At 46.7% G+C, this 10,255-nt stretch overlaps 1 protein-coding gene and 1 pseudogene across 1 annotated transcript; both read left to right on the top strand.

Moving 5' to 3' along the window:
- The first annotated feature begins 2,324 nt into the window (after positions 1 to 2,324).
- Positions 2,325 to 2,654, top strand: LOC100549445 (feather keratin 1-like; annotated as a pseudogene).
- Positions 2,655 to 6,987: 4,333 nt separating this feature from the next.
- On the top strand, positions 6,988 to 7,302 carry LOC104914551 (feather keratin 1-like). Its single transcript, XM_085210799.1, has one exon. The coding sequence runs from the start codon at positions 6,988 to 6,990 to the stop codon at positions 7,300 to 7,302; it is 315 nt and encodes a 104-aa protein (XP_085066925.1).
- Positions 7,303 to 10,255: the final 2,953 nt, after the last annotated feature.

Genomic DNA, 10,255 nt, shown 5'->3' with positions numbered 1-10,255 from the left:
AAGTGTGAGGTCCTGTCAGCCCTTGCTCATTGGTCAGGAGTTTCCTTGCTTCCCCAGTAGTGTTGGGTTTTGCTCTGGGTTAAGGAGGGCTTTGGAACATGAGACGGGAGATGTGCAGACACTCTAATGCTGGGAGACAACTTATCACCTGGGAAACAGAGAAGAGTCTAAGGCAGTGAGAAGATATTTTCTTCAATCCTTTCTTTCCTTCCACAAAGCATTCATGTAACTTTCTAAACACAGCTCCATCTCTTTGGCCAGGATGATGAGGCCTATGTATCTATAAACTTCTATTCTTGATGTCTACCCTGGATGTAGACCTTCTTGGAGGAAGTCCAGTGATTTTAGGACCGTAGCGTAGTTCAGTCCCTAGTCTGTGCTGCTTCGAGAGATTGTTCCTTCCTGGTTGCAGGACTTGTCATTTGGCCTTCTAGAATCCCAGGAGGTTCCTTCATTCCTCCAGCCTGTTAAGGTCTCCCTGTTTGGCAGCACTGCCCCGGAGCTGGTTTCCTGTTGCTGCCCTCTACCAACTTGATGGAAGCAGATTCTGCCACCACCCCTGAGTCATTCTACTCATCCAGTAATACACCATCATGTCTGCGGTTGGATATGAGACTCTTGCAGGAGACAGCATTGAAAAACTGAAAAGGTGCCGACCAGCTTGTTCTTATCTAGGAAGTCCTTTGGGTCTGTTCTGAAGATGGTTGAGACATCTACCTTTCTCCCACAGACTTGTAAAGGAGATAGAGAGAGGCCTTGCAAGGATGTTGGGCATCTCCCTACACTCCCTTGGCTGCTGCCCCATGTATGTGTCTGGATTGTTATTTCTTTGACTGTCTTTCATCTGTTCCCTATAATTCTAGAGTTCATTTCCTTCTTGAACTATTTCACAGGGCACAGAGTCTGATGATACCTTGTAGTCGAAGACTAAGAGGACTATGGATAGTACAGGATAAGCTTCCTGGATTCCATGACTTTGAAAATCAGTTAAGAGCAGCCTTGCACTAACATTACTCACCTACCTCATGTTCATGCCATCAGGTCCCACGGACTTGTATCAGCTTAGTTTGTTTAACCATTTCCATGCCTGATCCTACTCTACCTGGAGCAGTTTTCCTTGCTACAGAGTTGCAATGCTGTGAAGAGCTTGGCTTCTTTCTACAAAAGAAGTCACCAGTTATTACCCTACAGCCCACTGAGTCCTTCCCTGTTCTCTGCTTTAATGCAATCATCCCAGTACCTGATGGTCCTTTTTGTAGGACCTACCTTTACTGGTAGGATTGTGATCTTTACTTCCTGGGTTTTTCATAACAGCACTTGAAAGAAAATAGCATAGCCAGATAGGCATGTTAGAAATGAGGAAATGAAATGGTAGAAGTGATGAAAAACAGAAAAACAAACAAACAAAAAAACAACATGAAAAACCCACCACAACAATAACACTGTGCCATTAGGAAGGATAATTGGAGCTGAGGTATGCTGGAAAACTAATGCCAATGTAGAGTGACTCTTGGACTGGGGTGGTGCCAGAGGGGTAAAGATGGCAGAGGTGGTTAAGAATAACGTCGTGACATTACCCCAGGCAAATGTCTCCTGCCTGCAACACAGAACCCCTACAGCACTTCGAAAATGCCTTCTACCCATACTGACGTGTTTCTGCAAGGAAACTCCTTGCATCTCTCATTCTGAAACTTGAAATGAGTCATCATGGCCGAATTGGGAAGGTCAGAAATAAGGAAATGAAATGGCAGAATTGACAGAAACTAAAAAAACGAACCTGCGCCATTAGAAAGGATAGCTTGCATTTGAGATTATTCGTCTGGAAAATTGCTTCTTGTGTGGAGTGACTGTAGGCCTGGGGTGGTGCTGGAGTGGTATGAACATGGGTCTATCTCCTTATTCTCTCATCCACTGCTCTTGCCTCCATCTCCCTGGGAACGAGGTGAGTCTGAAGCCCTTTCAACAACCCCTCCTCCTCTAAGATTTCGGTGCACATATGAAACCCCACAAATAGTCTTGGAATGACAGCTTGCCTTGTTTGAGGGAAGGGGGCAGCTGTTGTGTGGCATCAAGTGATGCTGGGTCTTGCATGAGCTGTTTCCTCTGCCACAGGATAGGCAGCAACCTGTCTGTGCCTGATTGCTCTTGGCAGGGCCAATGGGGCCAAAGGGAAGGAGAAGACCATGGGCTTCCTTACACAGCGTCCATATCCTCAGTCAGCACAGTGCCTTGACTCTCTCCTGCTGGGATGGCAGGATGCTCCTCACTCTCTCCTTTCTTTGCATGGCCCTCTGTCCTAATAGGTGCCCCACTAGACACAAAACATGTCCTGCTATGACCAGTGCCCTCCACACCTGCCATGCTAGCCCTGTGGCCCGACTCTGCTGGCCAACAGCTGCAACAAGCCCTGCGTCAGGCAGTGCCAGGATTCCAACGTCGTCATCCAGCCCTCTCCCATGGTGGTGACCCTGCCCGGACCCATCCTCAGCTCCTTCCCACAGAGCACCGCCGTGGGATCCTCCACCTCCGCTGCCGTTGGCAGCATCCTCAGTTCTGAGGGTGTGCCTATTTCTTCTGGAGGCTTTGGCCTCTCTGGCTTTGGCTTCTCCAGGTTCATCAGCCTCAACTGTGGCAGGAGGTGCCTCCCTTGCTGAAGTTGTTGGCCACTGCTCTCAATAAAGTTCCCCCTGACCCTGAAGTTTGTAGAGAACTGGGGACAAAGTTTTGGGATCTTGTTTTCCATCGGTTTGATGATACATAGCAACTCTTGCAATAGGAAAAGGATAGGTCTAGCCTGGGCTAGGAACAAGCTACTGGCCCTTCTCCTTTTCTGGAGTGAGCAGGCGAATACTTGTTACATAGCAGAGACTTTCATCTTTCTGTGATGCCTCTACCACTGGAGCCTCCAGTCACAGGAAAATTTTTACTTCTTTAAGCTAATTAAAGTTCTGCTGCATACTATCCTGAGCCTCTGTACTTAATCTTCCCCTTAAAGACACTGTCCTACTTAAGCCTGAGGAGAAACACATTATTCTTCAGTAGTTCCGGAATTGTGTTGATGGCACTGGCTTTGATGAGCAATAGTTAACACAGACTTGCATTAAGTATGCTTAGTTGTGTGTACTCTTTACTCTCTCCCTCTCTCTTTTTTTTTTTTTTTTCCTAAGAAATGACTTCCAATGCAGATGGGTGACAGTACTAGGATCACTAAATTTTATCATCTTTGTCAGTGACATAGTTGGATTGAGCATGCATTTCTGAAGTTTGCAGATAACACCAAGCTACATGGTGCTGTCAACTTGTTGGAGGGAAGGAATGCCATCCAGAAAGATTTTGCAAAGCTCAAGAGGTGTCATGTGTGGATCTCATGCAGTTCAACAAGATCAACTTCAAGGTCAACACCTGGATCATGGCAATTCCAAACATCAATACAGGCTGGGTGATGAGTGTATGAAGAGTAGCTCTGCTGGGAAGTGGATAAAATACTTGAGATGAGCCAGAAATGTGTATTTTCAGCCCAGAAAGCCAGCAGTATTGGCTGCACCAAAAGAGGGATGGCCAGCAGGGCGAGGAGGGTGATTGCACCCCTCTACTTTGTCCTTGTGAGGCTCCATTTTGGAGTACTGTGTTCAGGCCTGGGGCCAGCAGCACAAGGAAGTTTTGGAGCTTCTGGAGTGTCCAGACGAGGGCCACGAGGATGTGAGGGGGAGAAGAAGGGCCTTCTTTTATACTGTCCTGATACTGCCTCAGGCCTAAAGTCACTTTACATGGGTAGTAATTTGCCAGCAGACTCACCTCAAATGCAAATTAGCCTTCCTAATGGCATAATCTTTTCTTTGTTTTTTTTTTTCGGTCAACTTAGGCATTTCATTTCCTCATTTCTGACCTCCTCATTTGCTCACAGAGACTCCTTTCAAGTTCTAGGATTAAGAGTGTATGGATTTACTCGGCAGCAACACTACAGTCCTGGCAGATATCATACTCCAAGCCCTTAGATCGGTCCCAGCAGGTGTTAGATGTCTGTGGAAGTATCCTGTTCTTCTTTGCAACTTTGTTGTAAAAGTGCACATATCCTCTGATCTGTTTTGGATATTCAAGGGCTCCTTTTCCCCTGAATGCATTCTGTCCTTCTCCCTCCCTGCCTACCTTCACACCTGCTCCATCAGTCATTGTTCTTTCCCTTCAAGGCAGCTGGATTGTACTGCTGCTTGCAAATGCCCTCCCCAAAATCTCCTACTGTTTAGATATTTGTATATTTTTTCACCTTTTTGAACTCCTGGTGCAGTCCCTGCTAGTTACTCCAGTTTCCAGGCACATCTCCCAGCTCCTACAGCTGAATAAAGCTTATTAATAGTTGTCTTGCAATCACATCTGCCAGTTCCCTCAGCACTTACTGATCCATCCCATCAAGATCCATGGACTTACAAACTTCCATTTTGCTCAAATATTCCATGAACTAATCCTCTTCTACCAAAGATACATCTTGCTACATCCAGCCATTCATCCTGGCCTCTGGGCCCTGGGATTCCTGAAGGTCAGCCTTGCTAGATAAGAAAGAGACAAAAAAGGCATTCAGTAATTAGCCTTTTTTACTGTCCCAAGTAACCAGGTCTGCTGTTTCATTCAAGAGAGCATCCATATATTCTCTAGTTTTTCTTTTGCCACTGAATTACTTGTAGAAGCCCTTCTAGTTGTCCTTGATTTCCTTTCTCAGGTTGAAGTCTATCAGGCTTTTCGCTTTCCTTACTTGATCCCTATCTGCCTGGACATTGTGACTGTACTCCTCCCAGGTTACCTGACATTACTTCCATCTTTCAGAATCTTCATACTTTTTGTTTGAGTTTGGCTGACAGTTGTAAGACTATGAGGCAGTCCAGGCCTGGCTTCCTCTTTCTAAATCCATGCTGACCACTCACTATCACCTGCTTGTATGCTCTTTGCTTTTCACAACTTTGAAAGTCAGTTGAGAAGCCTTGCAGTGATATCTGCCAATCCCTTGTGTGTGTGCATTCATTTAACTCCAGTCTGTTGATCCTCTACTAAAAGGAAGTCTCAAACTTTGCCAGGATCAAATCTTCACATTAAAACCATGGCCAAGAACCTTTTGAGCACCTCCACTTCCTCCTTGTGCCCTGTTCCCGAGTAAGACGCCCCTTCAGTACTGCAGCACCCTTTGCCTTAGCCTTGATCTTATTACTTATCTGCCAAGAAGGTCTTCTTCATGCTTTCCTTGTCTTTTGCCTGACTCAACTCCAGTAGGGCACTGGCTTTCCCAATACTAAGACTGCATTCTCAGACAGACTGGCAAGCTTTCTCTCTACAGCTAACAAGATTAAGAGGAGGACATCCATTGGGAGAGCCTGGATGCCAGTGAAGGCAATGGCCAGTGAATGTCAGAGTGAGCCAAGAGAGAGGCTGAAGAAAGATCCATGTGGCACATCTGTGGGAATGAAGTGCAATGTTTTTTTCTGGTTCAGACTCTGTGACAACACTATACAGAATGTAACATTGTGAATTTTCACTGATTGGTTAAGAGATGGACTTGCATCTAACTGTTGCCTACAGACAAAACTAACAATCTTGTGAAGGCCTCAGAATGAAAACTATAACTCTCCTGTGAGAGGAAACCAAGAGTTAGTCATCTTGTTTAAGGTGGTCTTGGGTCGTTGTTGTCCCCACACACAACCAAGGCCCTTCACAACCACCATCCAAAGTGAGAAGGACTGTGGTACAGCATGTGGATGGCACATGATTCTAGATACTCTCCGCCTGACAATAACTCCTGGCCCAATTGTAAGGGATCTTCATATGACATCAAAAGCGTTGCCAACCCCACTGCCTCTGGTGCTCATCCTACCAAATCCTCAACCACCCAGAAGAACAAGAAGGAGGATGGATCCTGAGGACATGAAGAAATCTGCAGTGATAACTTGCTTTTCTTTCCTTTCCATTTTTTTCTCTACTTCCTCTCTTCTTTAGTTTTTCCTCTCTTTCTCACCCATATTTTAATAAATAAAAGCACAGCCTTGCTCAGCCAACACCTCAACTCTGTCCCAAGTCTTAATACAGAGAGATGGAGACCAATATAATGAACCACAAGCCTCTTTGGCTTGCCACACAAGTCCTTAAGGAATAGAATCGTGAAGTGTTCATTTCAGTACAGTAACACTTAAAAATGATGGACATCATCAATGATTAACAGTGTTAACCATTCCCCCATGGTGCCACAAGACATGCCCTGTCCCCAGAGTGAATGTGACCATTCCAACACATGGGGCTCCTTTTCTGCCTATGCTAACGTGACTCTACTTGCTTAATTGTTGAGTCTCAGAAAACAGCACTTGAAAAAAGTCTACATGACAGTATAGGCATGTCAGAAATGAGGAAATGTAATTGCAGAGTTGACAGCAAGCAAAACAAAACCTGTGCGATTAGGAAGACTAATTTGCATTTGAGGTGAGTCTGTTGGCAAATTACTACCCACGCAAAGTGACTTCAGGCCTGAGGCAATATCAGGACAGTATAAAAGCAGGCCCTTCTTCTCCCCCTCACATCCACTCCTCTTGCCTCCAGTGATCTGGGAACAAGGTGAGTCTGAAGGCCACACTCCTCCTCATTCTACTCACCACCATCCCTGGGGATTTCTCAGCACGCGCTTGTGCCTTGATCTTACTTTGGGTACTGGGGTGACAGCTAAATACAGGAGAAGGAGTGAGGCAGCAGTGTGTAACAGAGAGATGCTGGATCTTAGCTGGGGTGTCTCCTGACCTATGGTCTAAAGGAGACCTAACTGAAAGTGACAGATATTGGCCAGGCCCATGAGGACCAAAGTGTAGGAGAAGACCTGCTGGCATCCTTACATGGCCTCCAGCTCCACAGGTAGCATGTGCCTTAACTCTCTCACTGAGGGCTGGCAGACTGCTCCTCATTCAGCTCCATTCTTCCCCCGGACCCCTCTCCCAACAGGTGCCCCTCCACACACAAGACATGTCCTGCTACGACCAGTGTGTGCCACGCCTGCAGTGTCGGCCCTGCGGCCCCACCCCTCTGGCCAACAGCTGCAACGAGCCCTGCGTCAGGCAGTGCCAGGACTCCAACGTCGTCATCCAGCCCTCTCCCGTGGTGGTGACCCTGCCCGGACCCATCCTCAGCTCCTTCCCGCAGAACACCGCCGTCGGATCCTCCACCTCCGCTGCCGTTGGCAGCATCCTCAGCTCTGAGGGTGTGCCCATCTCCTCTGGAGGCTTTGGCCTCTCTGGCTTTGGCAGCGGCATCTGTGGCAGACGGTGCTTCCCCTGCTAAAGCTGCTGGCCATGGTCCTGGAGGAAGATTCCGAGAGACTGAGGTGGTAACATCCTGGGAACCGAGCATTGGGATCTTGTAAAAAAGGGCTGAGTAGTGTGTGCCATCTGTTTCAAACAGGACCTGGTGGTCCTTCTTTCTGTGTGGAACAGGTAGATGGACAGCAGTCAGCATGTTCAGCATGCCACACAGTGCAGACTGTCATCTGTCCCTGCTGCTTCCTGCACCAGGACCTCCCCTCAGAGTGACCTCGTTTCCTTCTTTTCCCACATTAAAGTTTTATTGCATTCCAGCTTGTGCCTCTGCGTTGTCCTTCCCCAGGGGACACTCCGGACAAAAACTGCCAGGAGGAAATGCGTTGCTCTATGGATTTCAATAGGTGTCTTTGCACACTGGAACGCTGCACCTTTCCTAAAGGTTGCGACACCGCTGTTGCTCTCTTAGAAATCACTGCCACTCATGCATGAGGGGGGTGCCCATGAGTCCTGCAGTATCCCTGACATTCAGACCTACCCTTTTGCTTCTCTGTCCTGACGTGCCTCCTTGGCCTCAATGTACACCATGCAGAAGATGTTCACTCTTGGTCTTGACTGCAGAGCCAGAGCTGCTGGAGGCCCTGGGAGGGCATGAGCTCCACAAGCTTGTTGAAGGGAACAGAGGGAGAGACAGCAGAGCAGGAGCAGCAATTCCTTCTGCTCTTGACACAGTGGTACTGGGCAGAAAACAGTCCCAGAGCAGGTCAGTAGAGGGAGTTTGGGAACCGGGCTGTACTGGGACTGGCTAAGACGGAGACATTTTTCTTCACCACAGCCCATATGATGCTGTGTTGTAAAGGTGTTGTTAAGCAGCAAAGGTAGCGCAACAAGGTTTTAGCACAGCTAAAGGATCAAGGCCTTTTCTGTTTCCCATTTTGCACCCGCACAGAGCTGACTAGGAGTCAGAAAGAGACTAAAAGGACATACAGTGTGGATGGCTGACCCAAAATGACCATGGGAATATTGTGTGCACACATCACATCATATTTGTCTATAAAGCAGGGAGCAGTCATTCCCAAGTAAGTGTTCTTTAGAAGCTGACTGGGCATTGGTCTTCCTTCTGGCAGGTGGCAGGGAAACACTGATTTGACATCACTGTTTTTTCTTTTTGTTTATCCTTCCTTTTTTTTTTTTTTTTTTTTTTTTTAAACTATCTTTATGTGGTCATTGTGTTTTTCTTACCTTTGATTTTACTTTTATCTCCCCCTGCTGATTTTGAGTGAGCATGCAACTTGTGGGTGCTTACGTGTGTTTTTTTTAGTCAAAACACCACTGAGCCATGCAGGCAATTCATGTCCTGCTACTTCCATCTCTGTCCTGGGCATCCTAGTCAAAACTATGGGCAGGGGAGGTCAGGAAGAGAATACGGGCAGGAGGAGGTACAGGGAAGCATTCTGAATGCGTCAAAGGGGCATCTACGTGGTCTCCCAAATAGTTCAGTTGCCAGCAACAAAGGTTTCCAGAGAGGTTTGCATCTATGGATTTGGAGCTGCTGAATTGCTCTAGAACACCCCCGTACACCGTAACACCCAGAGTCCTTACTGGCAGTTGTCCTGCTATGCCCCAGCCTTCGTGTCACTTTGTGAAGCATTCGAACAGGCTGAAGTTATTTGAAAGATGTGTAGATGTGGTGCTTCTGGTCATGATCTAGTGGTAGATTTGGCAATGCTAGCTTAATACTGGCTTAGACATGGTCATCTTAGAGGTCTTTTCCAGCCTTAATGATTCAGTAATTCTACATATTTCAAGCCCTCTATAACAGCAGATCAAGGGAGAGGCCAGAAAGAACTGCTTTTGTGGCAACTCACCAAAAAAGATGTGATTCCCAACAGCTTCTCCAGATACCAAAAACATCAACAGAATCCTGGGCTACATGACCTCATGCATAACCACGAACTTGAGGGAAGTGATAAGCCCAGTATACTCAGCTCTTATCTGACAGCATCTTGAATACTAAGCCCAGCTTGGGGCTGTGCTGAAAGAAAGACATTCGCCAGGCAGAGCAAGTTATACTCAGCTTAGGCAGAGTAATCAAGGGCCTCAAGCACCTAACCACCTAACCAGTGAGAAGTAGCTGTGGGCTTGCTCTGCATGGGAAAGAACAGGCTTTGATGGGAGATCTAAGAGCACATTTGGAGTAGATGCAGTGAGGACCTCCAGAAGACAGAGCAAGGCTCAGTGTTGTGACAGTACTGGAAGACAAGAGACAGTGGACTTAAGGTTTGCACTGAATAGGAGGAAAAGGGACACAAGAACTGTCAAGCAATGGTACACTTGGAGCAAGCGGTTGGACATACTGACTTCCAGAAGTTCTTTCTACCTTGATTTATGCTATGACCTTATGGCCATAGGACCTTCTTTGTGTGACTGCCAACTAAGGACAGGACCAGACAAATGGCTCAGCTTCCCAGCCAAGGAACTAGACACTTCTCTGGATATGTCTTGAGAGCTCTGCAGAGGGGCAGAAGTGGTAGCAAAAAGCAAGATAACAAGATCTGTGATCCTATGATCCCAAAGCTGCTAAAACATATATGTATTTTTTCTTCAAAAAATGTTATGACAGTGTGTTTCCTTACTGTTATCAAGCTTTTGTTTTGGAGCTGGTCTTCTCATTGCCCTGCATATCTGATCTGCCTACTTCTTGGAATGGGTTTTCCTGTGTTCTCTTAGGAATCTCTGGCCTCTGCCTTCTCTATGACACACTCGTCCCCCTTTCCTTACTTCTTGCTTCACAATGTTGAGCTTAATAGAGTAAAAGAAGCAACATGTACAGCAAAGTGAATAGTAGTGGTGGAGTTACATTGGATAGTTCTGTCCAGTCCTGAAAAGAATAATAGAATCCAGCACAGTGTGGACTGGAAGGGACCTTAAATATCATAAAGTTCCAATCCCCTTTCAAGAGCACAGACACCTCCTAC

This window comes from Meleagris gallopavo, chromosome 29, assembly GCF_905368555.1.
Source record: "Meleagris gallopavo chromosome 29, MGAL_WU_HG_1.1, whole genome shotgun sequence".
Taxonomy (NCBI): Eukaryota; Metazoa; Chordata; class Aves; order Galliformes; family Phasianidae; genus Meleagris; species Meleagris gallopavo.
This window is presented reverse-complemented; position numbering and strand designations above follow the sequence as displayed.